Source organism: Theropithecus gelada, chromosome 2 (genome assembly GCF_003255815.1).
Source record: "Theropithecus gelada isolate Dixy chromosome 2, Tgel_1.0, whole genome shotgun sequence".
Lineage (NCBI taxonomy): Eukaryota > Metazoa > Chordata > Mammalia > Primates > Cercopithecidae > Theropithecus > Theropithecus gelada.
Window position 1 is genome coordinate 93278351 of NC_037669.1, and position 23461 is coordinate 93301811.

Genomic DNA, 23461 nt, shown 5'->3' on the forward strand with positions numbered 1-23461 from the left:
CTCAGCTTATCCTTTCTGGTGATCCTAGCACCAGTCTGCCCCAAACATCTACCCCCTTATTAACTTCCTGTCTTGGTGAGAAGGGCCCTGAAGCAGCAGGCTGGATTACCACCCCTGTCCTCCCCCTCAAATCGTTTCTGCTCTGATTGGTGGCTGTGGTCTCTCTTCCTGTGCCCTGGACAGCTGACTCACGGTGTTATGAATAAGGAGCTGAAGTACTGTAAGAATCCTGAGGACCTGGAGTGCAATGAGAATGTGAAACACAAAACCAAGGAGTACATTAAGAAGTACATGCAAAAGTTTGGGGCTGTTTACAAACCCAAAGAGGACACTGAGTTAGAGTGACTGTTGGGCCAGGGTGGGAGGATGGGTGGTCAGGTAAGACAGACTCTAGGGAGAGGAAATCCTGTGGGCCTTTCTGTCCCACCCCTGTCAGCACTGTGCTACTGATGACACATCACCCTGGGGAATTCAACCCTGAAGATGTCAACCGAAGGCCACAAAAATGAACTCCATCTACAAGTGATTACCTAGTTGTGAGCTGTTGGCATGTGGTTAGAAGCCATCAGAGGTGCAAGGGCTTAGAAAAGACCCTGGCCAGACCTGACTCCACTCTTAAACCTGGGTCTCCTCCTTGGCGGTGCTGTCAGCGCACAGACCCATGCGCATCCCCACCCACAACCCTTTACCCTGATGATCTGTATTATATTTTAATGTATATGTGAATATATTGAAAATAATTTGTTTTTTCCTGGTTTTTGTTTGGTTTTCGTTTTGCTTTTAGCCTCTACATGCTAGGATCACAGGAAGACTTTGTAAGGACAGTTTAAGTTCTCCTGCAAGGTTTAATTTGTTATCATGTAAATATTCCAAAGCAGGCTGCCTTGTGGTTTTGGCCAGCCTTGTGCTATGTTGATAAGATTGATTTACTGCTTAAAATCACTTTACTTTATCCAATTTTTACTGAACTTTTTATGTAAAAAAATAAAATCAATTAAAGAAATTGGCATGTGTGTTCCCTAAAAGTTAATCGAGCATATTTGTGTGTAATGATATCACTGGAAAAAGGAGAGATAGTGGCCTTAGATGTGTGAAGTCCAAGGTTAATCCCTGTGATTGTATTTTATTACAGGACTTGTTCATTCTCCACAGGTCCTACTCTGACTTAGGCAGATGTTTGCCAGGTGACTGACACTTGTAGGCTTGGGATCTTATGACTGTGCTCAGGCATTGGGTCAATTTGCACATGCATTCCAGAGCAAAAGCAACAGCATCTGGGGCATCTTTGGCACTAGGCTTCTTTATTTTGGTTAATCATCAGTCAAGAGAAAGGCAAATTTATCGTCTCCCTTGATACTTTCTCCTGGGTGGAGAGAAGCATTGAATCTTTTCCCCCCATGGACTTGATTTTTCTGAGCCCACTGGAATGCTTTTTTTGGGGGCAGAGACAGGGTCTCGCTCTGTTGCCCAGGCTGGAGTGTAGTGGTGTGATCATAGCTCATTGCATCCCTGAACTCTTGGGCCCAAGCAATCTTCTTGCCTCAGCCTCTGGAGTAGCTAGGACTACTAGCTAATATTTTAAAAAAATTTTTGTAGAGACGCAGGGTCTTGCTGTGTTACCCAAGCTGGTCTTGACTTCCTGGCCTCAAGTAATGCTCCTGCTTTTGAATCCCAAAGTGTTGGACACATGGTTTGAAATGCTCATTTGATGTTTGGGTTCCCTAGCTTCCAACTGTGCTCCCTAACACTGGGGTTGGACACTAGAGGACAGAATAGGACCCCTATAAAAGAGGTATAGTACACAGGTTATGATGATAGTGAACATTTCCAGGAAGATGCAGGGCTTCATGAGAGACCTCTCTCCTACTTGCTGGATCAGTTATCTAGGCAGTGAGAAAGACAGGGGGCTTCAGGACAGACTGGGGCCCATCTTTGCAAAAAGGTTGGTCCCGCCTGTTTCTCACTAGGGTTATTCTGCCCACTGCAGCAGTGTTCTTGAGGTCAGGTCAGGTTGTGGCCTGCCAAATCTTTGGCAGGGTGAGTAGCAATTAGAGCAGTCATTGCCTGCTAGGCACTGTGCTGAGCACTTAGAGCTCAGGTTGTAGTCACAGTCCTGAGGCAGAGGAATTGGCACTATGATGAGGAAAACTAAGGGTCAGAGAGGTTTAGTAACTCTTTTAATATCCTTGTATTAAAGGAAGTGTTAAAAGAGGGGAAAATCCTTATTTTAAACTTAGACATGCTATTGTTTTCTCATGATACTACAGCCTTCAAAACTGTTTTAAGCCCTTTTTTTTTTTTTTTTTTTTGAGACAGAGTCTCGCTCTGCCGCCCAGGCTGGAGTGCAGTGACCAGATCTCAGCTCACTGCAAGCTCCGCCTCCCGGGTTCACGCCATTCTCCTGCCTCAGCCTTCCGAGTAGCTGGGACTACAGGCGCCCGCCACCTCACCCGGCTAGTTTTTTGTATTTTTTAGTAGAGACGGGGTTTCACTGGGTTAGCCAGGATGGTCTCGATCTCCTGACCTTGTGATCCGCCCGTCTCGGCCTCCCAAAGTGCTGGGATTACAGGCTTGAGCCACCGCGCCCGGCTTTTTTTTTTTTTTTTTTTTTTTTTTTGAGACGGAGTTTCGCTCTTGTTCTCCAGGCTGGAGTGCAGTGGCATGATCTCGGCTCACTGCGACCTCTGCCTCCCAGGTTCAAGCGATTCTCCTGCCTCAGCCTCCCTAGTAGCTGGGATTACAGGCATGCACTACCATGCCCAGCTAATTTTGTATTTTTAGTAGAGACGGGGTTTCTCCATGTTGGTCAGGCTAGTCTCGAACTCCTGACCTCAGGTGATCCACTCCCCTTGGCCTTCCAAAGTGCTGGGATTACAGGCACGAGCCACCGTGCCCGGCCTAAAGCATATTATATCACATGCACAGATTGTAATTTGCTCAACCCTCCTAACGTCTTGGAATTATGTCTGTTACAGAGAATATTTTAGTTAATGTGCTTAAGCACATTGAAAGGGGGCATTTCTCTTTTCAGTGGGTTTGCAGTGCAGGGGTACAACCACATGCACTGCTGCTTGCAACCAAATCAAATGCATGGTTTTGACCCAAAGCTCCAGCTTATGATGTCTCCAACAGCTGGTGCGTATCTTCCCTGCTTCCTCTCCTGGTTCTTCAGGGTTATTGCCCTAAGGTCATCTGTGGAGGAAGGTGGCTATAAACTTCCGGTTCTTCCTTAGTTTAAGGGTAAGATTTACGGAGTGTTAAGCAGCCCTGGTCAACTATTTCTGAGGGTAGCAGTAGCAGCAGTCTGATGAGCTTGGTACTCACAGAGTAGTCAATCTCAGTTGCATCTCGTGTCAGCAGAGGGACAGGATCTACCTTGGACCCCACTAGACCATGACTGGAACCCATGTCTTCTGAGTTTGGACGGCTGTGCCTCTGAAGCCTATTTATGCTGGTAGATGCCAGGATAGTAGGCATTGTTTCTTCCTAGGCAGGGCTTGTCTTTTATAGCACCTTCTTCAAAAGGCACTGTGCCAACCTACCTGCCTCTACCCTTTGGGGTGGGCATATGCATGGACTTGGCTGCACCTGCCTTGTCCTGAGCTTCCCAGGAGACCCACCTGTTCTTGGTGTGTGCAGCAACCATATGAGCAGATGTGGAAGTACATTTGGAATGCCTTGTCCTGAGTTCAGGTCTTGTAAAGAGTGTTTTCTTTTTTCTTATCTAGAGGTGACCTGAGGCCCTTGGTAATTAACTGCCCAGGACCAGCCTGCTTCTTGCCTCCTGTCTAGAGGAACAGGCCTCCAGCCTCCCCTTGGTGCTGCTCACAGAACAAGTCAGGAAAATGATCTCAAACCCAGGGTCCCTCAGCACCAACCTGGGAGTCTTAGGTGTGGGGGAAACTACTGAAAGTGTCACCTAAACTTACTGTTCTCCAGCTAAGGAAGTTGATAAAATACCAAGGTAAAATAATCAGCAAGGTAAAAAAGCTTCCAAACAGGATAAAGCCAGCAAATGGTAGGCGCAGGATATGAACTCTGATTTGTGCCTCCAGAGCCCATGCATCTTCTATAGGATCACAGTCCCTGCCATCCCAGGTGCTGCTTGGAGAGGGCCCTCCCACAGCCTAGGGACCCCCAGCCCTTTTCTGGGCCTCCCTCATAGCCACCCACCCAGCTGTCTCACAGGCCCAAGGAGCCAGATAGAGCCAGCGGAAAAGTCCGAACCACCTTTAATACGGATTACAAAAGTAGCAAAACCAGCTGAGGCTTAAGAGGAGGTGGAGTAGGGATCCAAAGGGCGGGACCACTCCTCACTGCCCACTTCCCTACCATATCCTGGGGCCTCTTCTGGAGGGGATGGGTGGGTGAGGGGAAGTGAATGGTGGCTGGATCTTCGGTTTTCTTCTCCAGAACAGAGCAGGCTGAGCCCAGCAACCCCAGGAAGCCCATGAAGGGAAAGATACATAAGATGGGGGTACGGGAGCACCAGAGCAGGCTCCAAGGAGCCAGGTTATGGAGGCAGCACTCATGCCACAGAGCAGCCCTCAGCTTGGGGGCCCTGGACCACATCTTCCTGGCCCATGGCAACCAGGGCATTCTCTAGCACCTTGTGGGTGGCGCCACTGCCTTCTTGGATAGCCCAGTCCCTCAGCAGTGTGTAGGCTCGCACCTGGCCTTGGGCCATGATTTCTACAGCCTCAGCCTGGTAGCCCAGATGGTCTGCCAGTCCCCGCCAGCCCTTGTCAGTTTCAACTGACACCTCTAGCAGCCGCTCCACTTTCTCCTGGTGCTGCCGAGGGAGATCAAGGTAAAGTTGGCACCCAAGCTCAGGATGTGGTCCTGAGGCAGGAGATATGAGGACCACACAAGGGCTGGGTGGTGAGGCAGTTCTGGGAAAGGGGCTCACCCTGGTTGGAGGCATAGGGCTCCAGACTGCTAGGAGAGTCCAGGAAGACACTGCTATCCCCATGCATCTGGTCCTTGTTGAGACCTCCCAGCTCTGCAGTTCGAGCTTTGGCCAGCTGCTGTCTTTGTCTATGTGAGCGCCAGCTGTGGGGAGAAAGGGAGACCTACCGACCTGCCCCCACCTTCAAGACAGGGAATTGGTTGGGAGTCCAGACAGGGAAGGGGGTGCCACAAGGCAGTGCCCAGACCACCTACCACTTGAAGGCCACATAGGCAAGCAGACCGAGGACCACAGTGGCCAGGAGGGTACAGTAGACTGGGATGATGCTGCCTGAGACACTGGAGGCTCCAGGAGGAAAGGGGAAGTATTGGGGTACAGGGCTCCCCCTGCCCCTACCCATACTCCTTCCCTGTCCCTCTCCTGCCTCCTCAGGATCTTACCTGTGGAAGAAAAGACAGATCAGGTCAGGAGCAAGGAACCAAGGCTAGGGTCCCTAGGTAGCCTCACCTAAACTTTGTTGCCGAAAAGGTTTGAAGCCAGTGGTCCCTACTATGTAGAGTCAAAAGCTTATACCACAGCATCAGGAGCTGTCTGGCCTATTTTTCCATTTTCATTTACTTCCCCTTTGCCTACCACTCTGGACACCTTGTCCTTCCTACCCTGTTCTCATAACCTTCCAGACTTCTGCTCTTGCCAATCTCCGTTCTCCATCTGGCATATTGGCAAAAATCTTCTACTCTGGGAAGACTTCCTCGATCTCTTCCTTTTGGGGGTCCATTTGCACTCCTGTCTACCACAGCACTAAATCCAATTTTTTTTTATCCAATTATCCAGGGCACAGGAAGAAAGACCATGGCACTGTCTACCATGGCACTTGTGTCCTGTCTCTGCCACCAAGTCTGGACTGTGAGGGCACATTAATTCATGTGGTCCCCACAAGCATCTCTGTGCAAAGGAGGCCTTGTAAATTTTTGCAAAATAAAGCTGAACCGGAAAGGAAGTGTTGTTGCTTTCTTCTGCCTGGAAGCGACTTGTCCTCCCGATCTAGTGCAGTCAGGGTGCACAGGATCTGAGAGACTCCAGAACCTGTGGCTGGACTTGGGTGTGACCTACCCACTTGGGGTACCTCTCAGCCTGCCTGGTGCCCGTGATCTGAATCAAGGGATGCTTACCCACATAGGCCAGGCCTTTGCTGTGGCTAGAGTTGTGAAGCATGGCTGTTAGTGGGTAATGCTCCCTGGGGCTGTTTCTTGGAGAAGAGGTTAGAGAGTTTTAGGCAGCCCCCAGGCAGGGGAGCTGGGAGCTGCTTCTCTCAGTCCAAAAAGGGCTGTGTGCAGGAGGAATATGGGGGAAATCTCCAGGCCTGACGTTGGCAGTCCCTTGGGGTAGTCTGTCCCCCTTTTCTCACTTCAACCTGATTCACGCTAGCGCTGGACCAGTTTCCTCCTGTGTCAGATGGGGTGGAGGTGACAGAGGTGGTCCCAGCTGGCCAAAGTTAGAAGTGTCAGGTACAATTCAGGATGGAAAACAGGTTGGAAACCACCCTGTCTCAAAGATGTTGCGAAACACTTGGTCTGAGTCCAGGGATGGTAGGGAGGATAGGGGAGACATGCCTTCTAGCTCCATCTTAGCCAGAACCAGGCTGGAGAGACGTACTGGCCAGTGGGAGGCTCACTGCCAGGCTTTTCAGCTATAGCTCAGGAACCCAACATCCTGAAGCCCCAAGGCAGGAGGACTTTCTGCAGTGACCATGCTCGCAGTCCTTCCTCAAGGGTCAGTGTCCAGCCCTCTCCTGATCAGGAACTGGGTGGAATGCTACCTTGGTGGGTTCAGCAAGGGAATGGAGGATACGGGCCCAGAGATCCCCTAGTTGATCCTGCTTCATCCAGAAATTCAGAGAGGGCCTGAGACTCAAAGGATAGGACTACTCAGTCCTACCTGGATCCTATAGGGCTGAATCTGATGGGACCCACTTCCTGAGGTTTGAGGAAGAGAAGCTCCTCGTCTAGACTAAGGAGAGCTTGCCTGGAGACAGGGAATGGAGGAGACACCCGGGAAGGCCCTCCAACTCCCCAGTATCCACTACCACATATTGGGTACCAGTCTATCCCACACCATGTCCCCATGTGTATGGCTAAGTCAGCAACACAGTGCTGTGGCCAAGTGTGTGCGACCTGGTGGCCCTTGCCACATGTGGAGTGTGTACATTTGTGTCACTTACATTAAGGGACCCTGCAAGATCCTGGATGGTCGATGGGCTTGTGACCAGGACGCAGCAGCAGACAGGCCTGGCTTCCGCCCAGCCCACTCTGAGCAGCGGGGACGGAACCCGTCCCACCTCCCATCCGTCTCCAGGCCCACGAATACGCACACACAATGCAACCACCCTGCACACCCACACCACCCTGATTTCTCATGCACACGCCGACACCAGCACACACAACACCTGCAGGATCACGAGTCTGGAGATGGGGGACAGAGAGGCAGCCCCCGGCTCCCTCCACTCAGCAGGGCACGACCGAGCCCTCCGAGAAGACAACGTGGAGTCTCTGGGGTGGTTCTGGCCCCCAACCCCAACCTCGCGACCACAGCAGCGCCACAGGGCGGCCCAAGAAGTAGGCAAGACAATGAGGGGGCAGAGCCAAGCTGGAGGGGCGCGGCCTCAGGTGTTGTCGGCCCCGCCCGGCGAAGGAATGCAAACGCGCTTGCGGGACGCCTGGCCGGGTTGCGGTCTTGGACCAATGGCGTGCGAGGGCGACCGGATGAAGAGATGAAATCTTGGGGAAACCACGAGCCGGGGCGAGATGTGGGGCAGGGGCTGCACGGCCGGGGAAACTGAGGCCCCAGTTCAGCGACGGCCACGCGGAGGGGGGCGAGTGAGCCCAGAGGGGGTCACGGGCCAAGGGAACGCGAGCCAGGCCAGACTGAGACCGCAACCCTGGGACCGTGGCTACGGCAGTCCGAGACGCCGCGCGCGCACGCACAGTCGGAGACAGAGCAGCTACAAAACTAGGCCAGGTTTATTGCCGATAAGGGAGAACCGGGGCCGCCGTTAGGAATTAAGGCCACAGGCGGCCCTCGTGCTCTGACGAAACGGGGACTTGGAAGCCGGGGAACCCCGCCCCAGACTGTGCAAAAAGTGCTGCTACGGCCGCAGACGCCAGCGCTGACTCTCAGGGCCGCCCCTCAGCCGGCGAGGGGCAGGACTTCCGCCCGCCAATCCCTGAGGGAGTAACATCGCCCGCCAATCCCTGAGTTGGGCAGGGTGGGGCCCCGCCCACCCCCTGGGCGGCCCACCCCGGGGTGTTCCCGTCGACTTCTGGGCGGGGCCTTCCGGGCCAAGCCCGTCGGGGGCGGGGCCCGAGCAGCCGGACTGGCCAGGTTCAGCGCGCCTCAGCAGGGTTGTATTCCGTCTCTCCCGAGGACACCTGGGAGATCCGCCGCGAGGACCGCCACAGCTTCCGCGCGAACTGGCTGCTGCGCACCTGGTGGGCGTAAGGGTTGAGTAGGGTTAGCTGGGACCGCCGCGCTGCGCCCTGCCCCGTTCGAGGGGCCTCCCCACCCTCGCCCCATCCTCACCTCAGAAGGCTGCCCGGCGCCCACCACGATGAGCTTGCCGTCCTCCAGGCCCACCAGCACGTGGCTGCGCTCCTTGGTCACGGCCACGCTGCGGATGGCCACCTTCATGGGCAGGGGAGGCGCGGCCGGGAGCAGTCTGGAAGGGAGAGGGGATATACACCAGCTTGCGACTGCAAGGGGGTTTTGCGACCAGCAGATATCCCTTATCCCATATACCCTCTCTGTCCTCATTTTAAGGATGGCTAAATTGAAACTTTTATACACAAAGAAATCTCCCACAACTGTGGCTAAGCCGAGGCCCAGGGCAAGACCTCCCTATGGGAAGATGAGGGGACAGGTAACAAACCTTGAAATATGTGCCCACAAACATGTATGGTGTGTGGATTCCTAGGGGGAATCTCCCCCCGCTTTATTCTACACCAATGACCACAACCTTCAGGGGCCATGAACTCATAAATGGGGGGGGGCTTACGTGTTTAGTTGGAGGATGTGCAGGGCGCACTGGGCGGTGCCCAGCAACACAAAGTCCTCTGTCACCGTCAGGGCTGTAGGCTGCTCTGCCAGGGGCAGTGAAGCCCGCAACTTCCCATTGACCGAATACAGGTGCAAGGAGTAGGTGACCTGGAGGAAGCAGGGAGTGTCAGCAAGGACAGGATCCCAACTGCCCCTCCATCTTTGCTGGGTACCCCTTCCCCATACCTGGGCCCCAGGACGTTCCCACGCTGAGCTCTGTACCACAATCTGGCCTTCGGACCCCAATGCCAGGTGGAAAATAGGTCCAGGCACTGAGGCACTCGGAGGCTGTAGTGCTGCCACAAACTGGCCACGGCGTACAGTGTGTATGATCACAGTTCCATCCTGCAGGAAGGCAACTTAGGGTCCTGGGCAGGAATCTGGGCTCCAGGGGGATTGCCCAGCAAACTCACCCTCCCCAGGGCACATGCATACACACACCTCAGATCCAGACACAGCCATGTCAAGTTCAGTGTTGATGGCCACACAGCTCACTGCAGCCCCATGCCCATACAGGACCTGCACAGGCTTTGGTGCCAGGCCTACTGACAGACCACCCTGTGGATGACCAGGGTTGGCTTAGGACTGGCCCCTGAGGCTCAGGAAACGAAGGCCTTGTCCAAGACTAGAGAGCTGGAGGGTCATGGAACCCCAGACTTGCTCATGGTAGCAAAGGGAAGGGAAAGACAGGAGGGCAGGACCGGAAGGCCACCGAGGGATGGATGGGCTGTAGGTCTGGGCTATGGGGACCCCACAGAGCTGCCCATCAGGCACACCTGATGCAGGAGCCGCCACACCATGCATGTGGTGTCCCGGGAGCCTGAGATGAGGTAGATGCCACAGGTGTCCAGTGCAAGGCAGGTTACTACATCTGCACGGGAAGGGGAGGGTACAGGCAAAATGGAGGAATCACATCCGCCCCGGCCAGCCTCAGAACCCGGCCCCATACCTGCGTGCCTCCAAGGCTGTTCATACCAAGGTGGCGGCTGAGCTGGCTCAACAGCTTGCCACGGGATAGTGCAGTCACTCGCAGGCTGCCATCCCAGTGGCCCCCGCTGAATAGCAGCTTTCCGTCAGGGGCCACTGCCAGTGCTTGTCCGCTCACACCACTGTCTGGCACCCATGGGCCACTCAGCAGTCGCTGCGTCCTGACCCAGTGAGGGGGATGGCAAGTGAGGCCAGGCCACATGGAAGAGACCCAGGCCCTCAGGGAGCCTGGTCAGACCTTTCCCCTGCAGCTGGCCTACATTCTGATTAGGGAGAGGAATAATTCAGGGTGCAGAGCATTTGTAGCCCACCCCACCCACAGCCCTCTGTCCTACTTGTGGCTGCCCATGGTGGGGTCTTTGCTGAAGCTGAAGTAGTTGCTTATGTTGCGGTCATAGGGCAACCAGCTGTGGGTACCCAGCAGCCCACTGGCACTCACGGTCACCTGAAGGCAGGAGGGGGCAGAGATGGGTTTGTGGCAGAGGCAGAGGGGGAGTGGAGCTGAGCTAGGGCTCTGCACAATGCACTTACCAACAGGTCTGGGGAACCCTGGGTGATGAAGGAGTGGGGCTGCCGGTGGGGGACCAGAGCTAGCACCAGGGGTACACCATCACTGATGACCTGCAGGGACAAGGGCAGGCCTAGCTATGCCTGAGTACTATCAGATTACACTATCTTCTCCCTGAAGCATCATCCCTTCCTTTACCCTCAGTCCCCAGGGGTCACGGAGTAGGAATCACAGATGCAGAGGTCCCTCCAAGCAACAGGCAGAGACTTTAGGAGGGCATCTCAGAAAGTGGGTGAGAAGCTGGGACAGACATGGAAGATGCTTCCAGAGTATCACGCTTAGTTTCAACCTTGGTCCTCCCACCCTGTTATTCCTTGTCCCCCTAGCCCAAAGGCAGGAAGAGAGGGAAACCTAAAAAAAAGTCAGGCCTGGGGGCAACATTCAGGAATGTTCCTGCCTAGGAAGGCGATGGAAGGGGTCCAAGGACAGATCTCCTCCCTCCTGATCTCCCTAAGGCTTTCAGAGCTTGTTAGGTGAGTCAACACTTTATCCTGGCCCTGATGAGGAGGGCACCCCTCCTGCCCCCATACTCTTCCCATGTTTAGCTCATTTTCTAAGGTGCTTTGAAATCAGTGACCTTGATTAGGGTTCCCATCTGCCCCAAGTGGTTGGTAAGGACAGTGGGGTTAAACCCATTTCACATAATATAAAGTTGAGGTCCTGTCTTCCTCTCACCTCTGCAAAGAATGCCTTGAGTTGGTCCAGGTGCTGGAAGATGCTAGGTGAGTTAGTGTCCAGGCGTGCAAGGCGATGGGCTGCTTCCTCAGCTGAGAGCCGAGTTGGATGTGGCTCCTGTGGGCAAGTGGCTGGTCAGCACCATGGCGTGGGCATCCCTGGCCACTATCCTCTAAGCTGGCTTTACCTTCAGCAGCTGACAGGGAGTTTGCCCAAAGTTGCTGATAATACCCTCCAGAGCCTTCCGTTCCCGCTCATCTGTCACATGGTCCAGGTCTACAGCCCCTGGGAAGGTAGGCAGAGCAGTCAGGGCTCCCCACATGCCCTCTGCATCCATCCCTCCTGATTTTGTCCTGGCCCCAACTAGAGTCCAGCACACTGCCCACCCTCATAGGTGCAGTAATAGAAGACATTGAGGGCCTCCTCGGCAGCTGGCCCCCGCTGCTTGTAGCCAAAGATGAGGTCGATCCACTCGTGCAGGTGGGCAGACACATACTCCGACTCCTGGGAGTAGGGAGGCAGCAATCAGTGCAGGGACGGCTGACCCCCCATGACCTTCAGAACCCCGGCTGCCTGCCATTTGCCTGTGGTTGCTTCCTCACCAGAGCCTGGCGGTGCTGCTGGATGAAGTCCTCAGGAGAGCTGGCCCACGGGGGCAGCACTACATCGCCCACCTTCTCGTTGGTCAGCTGGAGACAGCCCAGGTCAAAACCTGGCACAAAGGACTGCGTCAGCTGTCTCCCTGTCCATCCCAACTGCCCCCTGGCCACTCCACCATCTGCTCTCCATCCCCACACCTGCCCGCTCCAGTGCCAGCACCTCACACCTACCGTTCTGGTTCTCCAGGAAGTCAGGAAAGTAGAAGAATTCTGGGATGAGCTCCTTCACATCGGCGGGGCTCTCCAGGCGTGCCTGCCAGGCTGCTGCCACTGAGTGGAACTGCCGGTCGGAGCAGTCAAAGCTGGGGGAAGGGCATGGGGCCAAGGTGAGGTGGGGAGAATGGGAACAGGGAGGGAGATGCTGTGGCTGGAGGGAAGAAGGGAGCCAAGGGTGGGCCCAGGATGTGGGGAGGACCAGCCTCCTCCCCCAGTCTGCCCACCAGCCCCTGGGCTGTACCGGCCACTCTGCAGCTGGACGTGCAGGGAGGTGAAGGGCTCCACGCGGATAAGGTAGTGCATCACGCCTGCTGCATTGGAGTAGTGGGTGCCATAGTGGAACTTGTCAATGGTCCCCGCTGGGTCCTCAAAGCTTTCATACCTGGGGCCACAGTTGGACATGTCAGCAGAAGCCCTCCCCTCACCTTTCCCTACCCGCTAAGCCCAGCCCTGCCCGCATGCTCACTTCTCCCTCACGAGCTGGGCATGCTTGGGGTTCACCACACCGATGGGCTTAGACAGGTCCCGGAAGACGGCTGGGTTGCTGAGGTCCAGGGTTGGGGACACGTAGTCCTGCAGGACCCAGGGGAACTGGCCGCCCACCCAAGCAGGGGCTGCATGAGGGCCCTGATGGCCTACCAGCCCACCCTGCCCTGCCCTCACCCTCACCCTCAAGAAGGCGGGTACAGAACCTGCCCACAGGTTGGGGGAGCACCACTTAGAGGGGTCACAGGGGAGCAAGACAGACTGTCCTGGAACAGGATTCCTTTTGAGGAATAGAGGCTAGGTGGGGAGGGGAAGGTAGTGAGGCTGGGGACCTCTGGGGGTTGGCAGGGAACAGAGGCCAGCTCTTCATTGGCACACCTACCCAGGACCAAGCTCAGGGCTTGGCCCACTGGCAGGTACCTACACTTGGGGGAACCAAGGGCTGATAGGTCAGAGGGGCAGGGGTGGAGGGGTACAGAGTGAGGCCCTCACCACAGGGTACTGAGACAGGTCATTGTAGGTCCGCCCCGCAATGGTGTTGAGTTGCATCAAGTACTCGAAGTTGGATATCTCACGCTGTACCCATTTCTGGGGACAGGGGCAATCAAGATGTGAGCCAGGTGGGCTGTCCAGCACTGCCCCCTGATTCAGGGTCCCAACTTCACATCCCTCACACTCCGGGCTCTCACCTGTGTAAGGCCTGAGGCACGCAGCATCTCCTGGGGGGAGCGGCTGCTTAGGTAGCCTTGAGAGGGAGGCCGTAGGCGCAAGAGCCACGAGTACACCTGGTTCCGTACCTGGGTGTGGGGTGGGATGGGGCCAGGCTGGGGCCTGGGAGTCTGGCTAGGAGATGAGGCTGGGGTCGTGCCCACCTTGCATGGGAAGTTGAGGAAGTAGTTGGCCTGATCGATAAAGAAGAGCTCAAGTGCTGAACGGCGCAGGTTGAAACGCCGCAGGTGGACCTCACGCAGCTGGGCCAATGGGCGCCGGAAATCATAGCCAATGCCTATGGGGAGGAACAGCAGGTACAGGAGTCACTCACCCCAGGCCCACCCAGACCTCAGCCATTCCCTGCCATCTTCCCAACCCACACCACCAGGACGCACCCTCCTCAGTTTCGACACGCTCAGTGCTGCCATCGTAGAAGTACACATTCTGTGTGGTGACCTCCAGCAGCCCTGGGACCACGGCCACTACCGTCACCAGCTGGCACTCAGCCGACAGCACCAGCTTCTCACGCTGCTCATCCAGTTCTGCTGCTTCCATCCTAAAGACCAGCAACCTACCTCAGGCTCTAGGCTCTGGGACCCCCTTCTTCACAAGCCCAAAGGGCATCCAAGTGCCATTGAGTCATGGGGTATATACTCTCATGACTCCCAGAGATGGGGAGGGGCTGTCTAGGGTCCAGAACCTACTGGTCCCAGCCCCTGTCCCCAGCCTGCCACCCACTAGGCTTCTGAATATTTTGCCAGGATGCCAACCCTTGTCCCCTGCTCCCCTCACCCAGTCCCTGCCCACTTCCTGGGCCCCCTTCCCGCTCTGGTTTGTTTCTCAGTGCTGTCCTCGGGTGCCTGGCTGTTAAAAGAGCAACTCAGCCCTGTTAGGAGACTTTCCCACCCCCTATCTGGCTTTGGACAGTCCCTTCAGGGGGATGTAGTCAGGCAGCAGAAGAGGGAGTTGATCCCACAGAGGCATGCACACACTGGAGCAGACCCCTTGCCCACCACCCCAGTCCGATCTCTCCAGGGCCTCACTCACGGGGTCTCCAGCTCAGCCAGCTCATCTTCGCCGAGCTGGTCCTCCTGCAGCTCCTCGGGTGGGGTGCTCACTTTGGCCTCTTTGGTCACTGCCAGAGGCAGTGAGGCCTCCTCAGTGGGTGTCAGGGGAACCTCACCTGCAAGGGGCCAAGGGTACTCAGATGAAGCAAGGCAGGATGGGACACGGGACAATTGAGTTGGGCGGACCCAGCTCAGCATACTCCCTCACCCAGATTGTCACGGAGGGCACTGGCTTCCAGGTGAGGGTCGAAATGATGGTTGGGCACCAGCTTCAGACGCATGCGTGAGTATGTCTCAGCGCTGGACAGTTTCCAGCGGAGGGTGGGAGGGTCCCTGCAGAATGTCCCCCAGGTCATGGGTCGGTAGAAGGCTGTAGACACCCCCATCCCTCACCCCAAAGGCAGTCTGGGGTTCCAGGTGACCCCCTCCCTCCCAAGCCCCACCCCTCCACAGTGACGCTGCCTCAAGCCCGGCCCACCTCAGCGCCCATGCCCCACATGGGCTGGCGAGCTGGCGCCACAGCGTGCCCCAGTGCAGCAGGGCTGTGGAGTGCTGCGCTGCCTGCTGCTTCAGCACTGCCGTGTAGCGCAGCCCCTCCAGGCGCGCCCGCCTCTGCGCAGGTTCCAGCACCAGCTCCTGGGGTGGGGGAGATAGGTCAGTCCCCTGGCTGCTGCCTGTCCTACCCCTATTTCTCCACCTTGTGAGACATCTCCTGGGCGCATGTGTGGATCAGTTTCCCATCCCCACCCCTGTGGCACACCTGGAAGGCCCGACGACTCTGGGCACGCTCCCGCTGGCGCCGCTGCCCACTGCTCATGAGCATGTCATAGCAGGCATTCCAGAAACCTGACATAAGGTCATGGCTCTTAGCATACGTGTCCATTTCGAACTGGGACATGGTTGGCTGTACCTGGAGGATTGGTCAGAGGAGAACAGTGCTCGATATGGGCCCCAGTCCCCACTCCTCTTCCTGGGCCCCACCTCCAGGCACCTGTTTGTCGATGAAGTGGCGCCATTCGGGTGTGGCACAAAAAGCCTGGAAGTCTTCAAAGAAGGTGGGGCTGCCATTGGTGGGTGGCAGGGAGGGTAGTCCCCACTGCAGCCCCAGCGGCTCATAGGCACGGTCTAGCAGCGTGCGTACCAGCGGCACCAGCCAGGAGCAGCGCTCTGCGGCTGCTGTGGCTGCAGGTGGGGGCCCTGTCTTATCAGTGGCTGACTCAGAGGAAGAGGTGTTCAGCGCCCGCCCCAGTGCAGCCTCCAGCTTGGAGAGCACATAGCAGGCTTCCTCCCGGCGGGCTGGCACTGCAGTCTGTAGCAGCATGTGCAATCTCACATAGGCCTGGGCATGCAGCTGTGGGTGCAAGAGAGATGAGTGGCACCCAGCCACTCTTGGAGCTCCCCACACCTCCCATGCCCCCTGCCCCCATGCTCACCATGTGCTCACCTGTGGGTCTTCCAGCAGGATGTAGCCAAGCACAAGCCGCAGGCCAATCTGTGCCATCTCACGGAGATCAGCTGTGCCGTTGGCCAGGTGGGGCCAGGCTCCCAGGCGATCAAGTAGGCTGCATACACCTTCAAAGAGCTGCCACAGACAACGGGTTCCCAACAGACATCACCAGGGGAGGCCAGGAGTCCATGGAAAGAGAGCAAAGTAAAGTTTGCGCTAGGGGCCAAGTAGGGTTTGTGCACACAGGCAAGTCCACGCTCACAGGCATTCATGCTGATGTACCCACAACTGCGCACGTGTACCCATCTACCTCCCAGACCAGATCCCTGCAGCCTTGCGTGAACCTGAGTGTTCATGTGGCTCACGCCTCTCTGAGGGGCCGCACCTTCTCACTCCACAGTTCCTGGTTACCATGGCCTTCAGCACACAGGAAGTCCTGCAGCAGACGCAGCAGCCAAAGCACCTGCTGGGTGAGGCTGGCCAGGACCCCCACGGGGGCTTCCTTGATGTCGGTCAGGGCTGACTCCAGCATCATCTCCAGGAGGCTGGCGGGTGAGTGGGGAACTCAAGGGTCTACCTGACTGTCTTCTTTCCTTCCCCCGAGGCTCCCTGAAGCCCCTCCCGCTCCAGACTTGCCCTCTCACCTGCGCTTGATGCAGTCTGGTGGGCGCACAAGTGTGGCTGAGGCCCCCAGCTGGGTGAGCACCGAGAAAACCTGGCCACGCTCCCGCCAGGCAGCCTCATCGCTGCCTTCCACACCACGCCATGTCACCGAGAACAGCACGTTGGTGAGCAGATTGCACAACTCTTCCTCAGAGGTTTGCTGTGGGCACAGGTGGGTGATGTGGGCATGGGTTGTGGGCCACAGAGGGAATCAGGCTGATGCCCATCCATCCCCAGTCAGCATCCCTCCTGGGGTAGCCACCCAGGAGGCAGAGCATTTGGCTAACAGTGAGCCTGGCACTAAGGGCCTGGAAGAACAGTTTAGGGGTCTCAGCTACTACCTGAGTTCCAGGCAGAATCCTGGGGTCTCGCCAGACTCCCAAGAAGAGATGAGGCAGTTCACATAGAACGAGCAGAGGCCCATCCCCAAACCCAGAAGCCCAGGGCAGGGCCATTGGCGTTTGCTGCCCTTGGACCCTCTGAGGTCTCTGCCCTACAGGCTCTCTTGAGGGCCCTTCTGAAGCCTGGCTGGTGTCACCCACTCTGGCTCGTCATGACTCGCACTGTTCCAGGAGCCCTCTGGGAACACAACTACAGATGAGAGCTATGATGGGACAGCACAGGCCTGACTGGCAGTGCAACCCTGGTCAGACAGGGCCACACCTTTGGAGAGGCTACACTGCCAGTCCTGTGTAACAGAAGTGTCCTCCCTTGGGTACCATGCAGTGGCAGAGGGTGGGCCCATCTCACCTGTGGGTTGCTGGTGTTCGAGGTATCATCCCCGTTAATGGTGGGCTCTGGGAGGCTGCCGTCCTCCAGCACATTGGAGAGACTGGAGCTGTGGCGGCCAGGGGCAGCAGAAAAGGGCCTCGGCCCATCCAGTGGGGAAGGAGTGCCAGGCTGGCTGGCTGGAGTAAGAGTACCACTGCTGCCGCCACCACCAGCAGTGTTGCCTGATCCTACACTAGACCGTTCCAGGCCCAGGTCAAAGGGCATGCAGAATGGGGAGAGAGCATGGTAAAAGCCATCAGGGTCAGGGCAGGGGGCCTCTGAGGGCAGGAAGACATCTGAAGGCTCAGCAGGTGACTCAGTGGGTGGCTTGGGTGGGGCTGGCTTGGGGGAGGTGGGTGACTCTGGGGAAGAAGGAGGGGGACTGCCAGCTGTGGCAGCCTCCAGGACATATAGCCGGGTCAGCACATCCTGCCAGCCAGCCTGTCGGGCCAGAAGGCGCACTATATCCGGCTGTCCATAGATGAGGTGGAAGAGCTGCAGGCAAGAGCACAGCACGTGAGTACGCATCCAACTGCCTGCCCCAGACCCTCATCCGGGGCCTTTGCAGAGGAGGGCTCCAGAGACCCCCTCATGAGACAGGCAAGGTGAAGGCCAGAGGGTAGAAGCCACCCTCCCCCTCCCCCAAAGCTTTTACATCTCATGCTCACCTGGCGACAGATGTCTAGGCGAACGCTGAGGTCAGCCTGGAGGGACAGCTGTACCACAGCCAGCAGATCTGAGAGGTTCAGGCAATCTGGGGGGGATGGGTTGGGGGGACCTGAGGGACTGACCGGACTAGGAAGGGTGGGGCCCAGCCCTGGCCCCTGTGCCACTACCTTCCTTCTTCCTGCCTGCCTGCCCTGTTTTTCTGACATGTCACCCCCTCCACTTGGCTGTAACCAGGTTGTACCTGCCCCCAGGAACAGCTTGTAGAGTCCCTGGCAGAGCTGGGGGGAAACAGTCCCCTCAGGCAAGCAGGCAATCAGACCCTGGAGACCACACTCCCGCAGCCGGAGGCGCTGGCGGCTCCGCTCAGGTAGCCGCTCGTTCTGCTGCAGTCTGCGCAGGATCTGTGTGGGGGTCATCGGAGGACTGTCATCATGTGGAAGGAGTTACTGTAGGAGGGGAAGTCACCGTGCAGGTGTGTGGCTCAAGAGGCCCTTGAAGGCAGCTTCATCTGCTGGCCCAAGGCCTGCTGTACCTCCCTGAACCCCAGGCAGGGGCCCCAGTGAATGGGATGCCAGGGGAGGGGATGGGCTGGATGTACCTTGCAGACTCGATCGGGCAGCAGGGGCAGTGACCCTGGCCGCACTAGCAGGGCCAGCAGCACTTCGAGGTTCCCTGGCTCCAACAGAAAGATAGCCAAGGACTCCTGCGCCAGGGAACCGTGCAGCAGGGCTAGCAGCAGGTCCAGCACACCCACCACCTGGGGATGCAGAGTCTCACACTGTGCCAGGCCCCCATGCCCCCCTCACCCAAGCCTCCCCTTCCCCAACCTCCAGCCTACCTGGCCATCATCGCCTGTGGCTGCCAAAAAGTTCAGCATGATCTGCGTGACCTGCACGTCATCTGCTGAGAGGCTCCGCACCAGGAACTCCCTTGCCAGGCCCAGGAGGGAGGTCTGCACGGTGCGTAGGTCGTCAGCAGCCAGGGGGCGCTCCCGCTGCGGGCTGGCAGGTCAGCAGGCACACCCAGCCAGGTCCGGAGAAAGGTGGGGAGACAGGGGGAGAGAGGGGGAGAAAGGGGGAGAGAGGGGGAGGGAGGGTGGGCAGGTGAGTCAGGTAAGCGCATAGCCCAGTCCCCAAGGCCAGAGGCCACTGTGTCAGCGTCAGCCCCCCATGGCCCATCTGGCCCCACTGGCCTCACCTGTAGTGGGTGCGCAGAGCATCCAGGATAAACTGGACGCCGTACTTCTTCCGCAGCTTCTGTCTGTGCTCCCGAACGATGCTGGACATGTACTGGATGTGGCCTGAGCAGGAATGAGCAGGAGGCTCAGGCCACTAGGCTGAGCTGGGCCCTTCAGATCCTCCAGGCCAGGGCCATGTGCCTGTCAGACTTCCAGGGCAGGGTCATAGTCCCCTCAGCCACCCCATGGCATTCTGGATTCCTATCAGGTGAGTCCCTCAGATCCCCCAGAGCAGGGTTCTAACTTCTCAGTGCTCAGCCACCCTATGGCCAGCCCCTTGCTCAGGTCCTCACACCTACCGAGGCGCACGGCGAAGTCACTGAGGGTCCAGAGGTGAAAGTTGAAGAGCAAATGCTGGTAGAGTAGGTACAGGAGGGGCCCGCTGCCCTCAGCCGCCACTTGCTCCATCAGCAGCTGGGCAGACATGAGCACGTTCATGTCCATGGCCCAGCTGGGGACCTGGGGTGAGACAGGAGCTGGAGTGAGGGCTCAGGCTCTGCCCACCTGCTGTCTGAACTTCTCAGCTGCCACCCTTCCCTGCACAGCCATGATGGCCACAGACATGGCCACCCACCTGCTCAGAACCCTTTGGGGGCTCCCTGCCGCCTCTGACATGCAAGCCTCCTGCCTGCTGTGCGGGTCCCCACCCCAACCTGTGCTGGGCCTTTCCCCAAATCTTCCAGATCCAACCCTGCTCGGCCTTTCAGGGCCCACTCAAGTATCAACTCTCCCAGGAGGTTCTCCATGACTGACAGGGCAGCAGGTTCCCCACTCAGTCCCCTCGGTCAGACAGGCTGACCATATCCCTAATCCCCCATGCGTGCCCTACCAGGCCCTACCTTTCGCAGGAGGGCCCCGATGATGGCAGGCCCCTGGCACTGCACCAGGCTCTCTTGGTTCACCACGTGACCCTGAAGGAAGTTCCGCAGCATCAGCAGAAAAGCAGCCACTGCGTTCCTCTCCATCCGTTCCTCTGCCAGCCACCAGGAAGGGGACAGAGGTGCATCAAGGGCCTGCCAGTGGCCAGGAGACCTTGGGCATTCCACCCCCCTACCATGCCAAGATTCCCACCCCATAACATAGGTACCAGGAACACTTACCTGAAGATTTACCCAATGGGAGAACCAGGCCCTGGGTTTTGTGGCCAGAGGTCAGTTCAGGACCCACGAGGTCATGCGTTTCAGCTGGACTTGCCTCAGCCTCTTTGGGCTGTGCAGCTACTCGCTCCAGCAGGGGCAGCAGGGCACCCATACCCCCAACGCAGTTCACCACATCCTGGGGGAAGGAGGATGGCAGTGAGGGGGGCCTTCCACTCAGTTTCCTGCCCTGCTCCACCCCAGCAGACCACCCACAAGGGAAGTTTTGCTCTCTCGAGCTGGAGTGTCCAAATCCTCCCCAGGCACAGCACTGCTCCCCACCTGACTCCAAACACACATGTGCCCCATGTTCATGCCTCCTGCACACACCACCCACACGTGCTCACAGACCTTCACATCCCAGGTCTCCACTCTGTGGCCCGTCAGGCGCCCATCGAGCCCATGACTGGGGGACAGGTCCAGGCAAATGTTGTTCTTACAAGCCTAGGGACAGGGGAATGGGCAGGCAGCCAGGGTCAGAGGGAGGAGGGGGTGGCAGGCACAGTGTGGGAGCCGGGAAGTAGCACAATCAAGACAACCACTCCCCTGGGGCCCCCAAATACCTGAGGTGAGTAATGGAGGAGCAGCCTGGTGCTGAGCTCATGCAGCTCCCCCTCAGGCTTGAAGGGTGCCGTCTCATTGGGCCCTGGGAGGTGGGCAGGGGGCTTCAGACCTTGCTAGGCCTCTGGCCAAACCCCATCCAGAGCCTGCCTGACCAGAGGAGAGACCCCCAGAGATGCCTTCTCACCCCTGGACCCCTAGCTTCTGGCCTGGGGCTGGGGCAGAGATGAAGGATGCTGCATACCCAGGGTGCACAGGGTCCACAGAGCCGTCGCCTGCAGGGCTTCGTGAAAGATGGCCACAGTCCCCAGCTCACCCTCCAGGGATGTGGGACTGCCCCACCGAGTGTCCTGGGTGCCTGCGAGGGTAGAGTCGATGCTGCCCTCCTGCAGGGGGGCCACCAGCCCGGACCCCCAGCCAAGCCCCGTGGAGGCTGGGACTGACTGGGAGCGGGTGAGGGCGGGGTGAGTGTAGGCCAAGGTGGCGGGGACTGGTGGCATGGGCAGCCCCGTGGTGGTGGTCGTTGTGCGGTGCCCAGCGGAGCCGATACAGCAGGAGGAGAAAGGCTGTGGGACCGGGGTTGGGGGAGCAGTCAGGTCACAGCAGAACCTGGGGCTCCGCCTACATGCAGTTCCTCACAGTGACCCCCATGGCTGCATGGACCCCAGTGGCTAAAGTCCAAGGCCTATGGGGCAGCACGGGACACAAGGGCTCCAGGCCACACCCTGCCCACTGTGTTCCAAGTCCCCCCCATCTATCCAAGGCCTCCCCAAACCTTGCTTGGCACACCTCACTGAGGGAGGGGCAGCGAAGGGGTGCTGTCTTGACCAGATGGCCGTCTTTGTAGACATGGACCAGGTTCTGGCTGAAGGGCCGGCGCCCAGGCACATGGACGATAGCCACGCAGTGCTAGAACAGAAGCCTCATGTTAGGCCATACTTGGGACTCAGCACCCCTCTCTCTACTGGGCCACATGAGAAGGATGGGGTCTCACCCAGGCAGAGTCGGCAAAGGACACTTCGGGCAAACTCATGGTCAAGTACTCCTTCCGTGTGCACACAGCCACCACCAGGGTCCCGGCCGCCGTGAAGAAGGCCTCAAACCCTGAGCCGCTGCTGGTGAAGAAGCTGGGGGCAGGCGAGCCAGTTATGTCTGCTTGTTCCTGCTCACCCTGGCAGGAGGTCCCTGGCCCCTGGCAGTCACCCACCTGTACAGCTGCTTTCGCTGGAGTGGTCGGGTGGGGGCAGGGGTAGGTGCTATATCCATGGGGTGCAGACAGAGCCAGGCATGAAAGGTGAAGCCAGGCCCTGGCCATCGCTGCACAGGGGGTACCATGATGCCCGCCATGCTGGGCGTGAGGTCAAAGTAGCGTAGAGCGCGTGCAGGGCCCTGGTGCCTGGCCATGCCTGATAATGAACGGATGACAGCACCTGCGTGTCGGGCCTTTCCAGCCTCAGCTCCACCCGGTCCCGAGTCCAATCCTGGCGGAGGGCGCAGCAGGTGACGCAGCTCCATGGGCCTTATTGATACACGGCCCAGTGCTTGTAGCAGTGCCAGCAGTTGCTCTTGGCAGCGGGCCTCCAGGGCTAGCCCTGTGCTGAGTGTCTCCAACAGGCAGCCCACCAGGCCTGCCTGCACACAGGTGGCACGGCTGGCAGGGCAGCTGTCACAGAGCCACCTGAGGCGTTGTGCTAGGAAGAGCCGCAGCTCAGCAGTGGGCAATGACGGCAGCCACTGCACCAGCACCAGTATCGGCTGCTCGTTGCGGATTGGTGGAGGTGGGCACAAGCTGTGGTCACCCTCCACAGCCTGTGGGTGGACAGAATAACAGTCCCTGGTCAGTTGTGGCACAATGTCAACAGTAGGACTTTCTGGCTCCATTTACTTGCCTACAGCAGCAGTCAGCAACATGATCTACCCCATCCTGCCCACAGGTTGTGTGTGAGGCTCAGGAAAGTCAGAGGGACACAGATGACGATCACTACTACTAAGAATCCTTCAGTGCTGTTAATCCCTCAACCTTAGTTTTCAGCCTGGGTTGGCCTAACCCCTAACTGCATGTTCCTAAGATAATCCTGGGGCTTGCTAACATGCAGTTGCTTCCAGGATCCCTACAGGGCCAGAATCCTCATTCCAGTGACACTGATAGACATGACCAGGCTACAGGTCACACTATGTACTGGCCGCAGTCAACATGGCCCCCCAGGGTGGAAAGCTCACCATCTGTGGTAACCCTGACTCAGTTCTGGTTGCCTTTGGGACCCTGGTCCCAAGCCCCTTCCCTCACCATGTTGAGCAGCTCTTGCAACAGCCGATGGGTGGGGGGACCATGGCTCTGCAGAACCTCCTGCAGGTGAGGGTAGCCGATGCGCTCCTTAAACACCTCCTGTGTAAGGCAGTATGGGGAAGAAGTGAACATATACATGTGCCCCAGGGCAAACTTAGGCCCCCTGGAAACCCTGGAGGGACATCACATTTTGCGGTTCCCTTGCGTGGCTCTGCCTCTGGGTGACAGTACTGGTGGGCAGTGGGCTGCAGAGGGATGGGGGGGACATGAGTCCATCTCAGAAGGCTGTAGATGGAGGTGGGTCTACAAGTGTCCATTCC

At 57.7% G+C, this 23461-nt stretch overlaps 3 protein-coding genes across 5 annotated transcripts in view; 1 reads left to right on the top strand and 2 right to left on the bottom strand.

Moving 5' to 3' along the window:
• SETD2 (SET domain containing 2) overlaps positions 1 to 1007 on the top strand; it is a 150587-nt gene extending 149580 nt beyond the window's left edge. For all 3 annotated transcript variants that reach the window (XR_003118090.1, XM_025375621.1, XM_025375622.1), the window contains one exon: positions 184 to 1007. Coding sequence is in view for 2 of the 3 variants with exons in the window: in XM_025375621.1 (XP_025231406.1) it covers positions 184 to 345 (162 nt within the window). In the remaining variant the exon portion in view is untranslated. The remainder of the gene's footprint in view (positions 1 to 183) is intronic.
• Positions 1008 to 4215: 3208 nt separating this feature from the next.
• On the bottom strand, positions 4216 to 5343 carry LOC112619763 (death domain-containing membrane protein NRADD-like). The gene is made up of 3 exons (XM_025377918.1): positions 5164 to 5343; positions 4910 to 5052; positions 4216 to 4842 (listed from the first exon to the last, which is right to left on the bottom strand). The coding sequence occupies exons 1-3, from the start codon at positions 5307 to 5309 to the stop codon at positions 4529 to 4531; spliced, it is 603 nt and encodes a 200-aa protein (XP_025233703.1). The 5' UTR covers positions 5310 to 5343; the 3' UTR covers positions 4216 to 4528.
• A 2565-nt stretch (positions 5344 to 7908) lies between these two features.
• The window catches only part of NBEAL2 (neurobeachin like 2), a 30031-nt gene continuing 14478 nt past the window's right edge, over positions 7909 to 23461 (bottom strand). Inside the window, exons 12-54 of the mRNA XM_025376351.1 lie at positions 23142 to 23240; positions 22062 to 22663; positions 21849 to 21981; positions 21644 to 21763; positions 21099 to 21420; positions 20857 to 20939; positions 20645 to 20737; positions 20258 to 20432; positions 19997 to 20130; positions 19457 to 19616; positions 19118 to 19220; positions 18759 to 18921; positions 18519 to 18677; positions 18162 to 18321; positions 17920 to 18005; positions 17231 to 17746; positions 16462 to 16640; positions 16203 to 16362; positions 15815 to 15952; positions 15362 to 15721; positions 15131 to 15280; positions 14849 to 15006; positions 14579 to 14703; positions 14351 to 14486; positions 13699 to 13859; positions 13282 to 13598; positions 13085 to 13180; positions 12573 to 12697; positions 12348 to 12488; positions 12062 to 12192; positions 11834 to 11943; positions 11618 to 11735; positions 11419 to 11516; positions 11232 to 11348; positions 10520 to 10609; positions 10324 to 10433; positions 9977 to 10149; positions 9778 to 9872; positions 9443 to 9559; positions 9188 to 9346; positions 8961 to 9109; positions 8489 to 8624; positions 7909 to 8394 (exon numbers count right to left, since the gene is read on the bottom strand). Coding sequence (XP_025232136.1) covers positions 8293 to 8394; positions 8489 to 8624; positions 8961 to 9109; positions 9188 to 9346; positions 9443 to 9559; positions 9778 to 9872; positions 9977 to 10149; positions 10324 to 10433; positions 10520 to 10609; positions 11232 to 11348; positions 11419 to 11516; positions 11618 to 11735; positions 11834 to 11943; positions 12062 to 12192; positions 12348 to 12488; positions 12573 to 12697; positions 13085 to 13180; positions 13282 to 13598; positions 13699 to 13859; positions 14351 to 14486; positions 14579 to 14703; positions 14849 to 15006; positions 15131 to 15280; positions 15362 to 15721; positions 15815 to 15952; positions 16203 to 16362; positions 16462 to 16640; positions 17231 to 17746; positions 17920 to 18005; positions 18162 to 18321; positions 18519 to 18677; positions 18759 to 18921; positions 19118 to 19220; positions 19457 to 19616; positions 19997 to 20130; positions 20258 to 20432; positions 20645 to 20737; positions 20857 to 20939; positions 21099 to 21420; positions 21644 to 21763; positions 21849 to 21981; positions 22062 to 22663; positions 23142 to 23240 — 7059 coding nt within the window. The 3' untranslated portion in view covers positions 7909 to 8292. The remainder of the gene's footprint in view (positions 8395 to 8488; positions 8625 to 8960; positions 9110 to 9187; positions 9347 to 9442; positions 9560 to 9777; positions 9873 to 9976; positions 10150 to 10323; positions 10434 to 10519; positions 10610 to 11231; positions 11349 to 11418; positions 11517 to 11617; positions 11736 to 11833; positions 11944 to 12061; positions 12193 to 12347; positions 12489 to 12572; positions 12698 to 13084; positions 13181 to 13281; positions 13599 to 13698; positions 13860 to 14350; positions 14487 to 14578; positions 14704 to 14848; positions 15007 to 15130; positions 15281 to 15361; positions 15722 to 15814; positions 15953 to 16202; positions 16363 to 16461; positions 16641 to 17230; positions 17747 to 17919; positions 18006 to 18161; positions 18322 to 18518; positions 18678 to 18758; positions 18922 to 19117; positions 19221 to 19456; positions 19617 to 19996; positions 20131 to 20257; positions 20433 to 20644; positions 20738 to 20856; positions 20940 to 21098; positions 21421 to 21643; positions 21764 to 21848; positions 21982 to 22061; positions 22664 to 23141; positions 23241 to 23461) is intronic.

What these genes read in the sequence shown, in the direction of transcription:
- LOC112619763 (XM_025377918.1), bottom strand. Translation starts at nt 5,309, where the DNA reads ATGGGTAGGGGCAGGGGGAGCCCTGTACCCCAATACTTCCCCTTTCCT. An exon ending in GCCTATGTGGCCTTCAAGTG is followed by an intron (nt 5,053 to 5,163) that starts GTAGGTGGTCTG and finishes TTCTCCCCACAG; the next exon opens with CTGGCGCTCACATAGACAAA. An exon ending in GCCCTATGCCTCCAACCAGG is followed by an intron (nt 4,843 to 4,909) that starts GTGAGCCCCTTT and finishes CTCCTGCCTCAG; the next exon opens with GACCACATCCTGAGCTTGGG.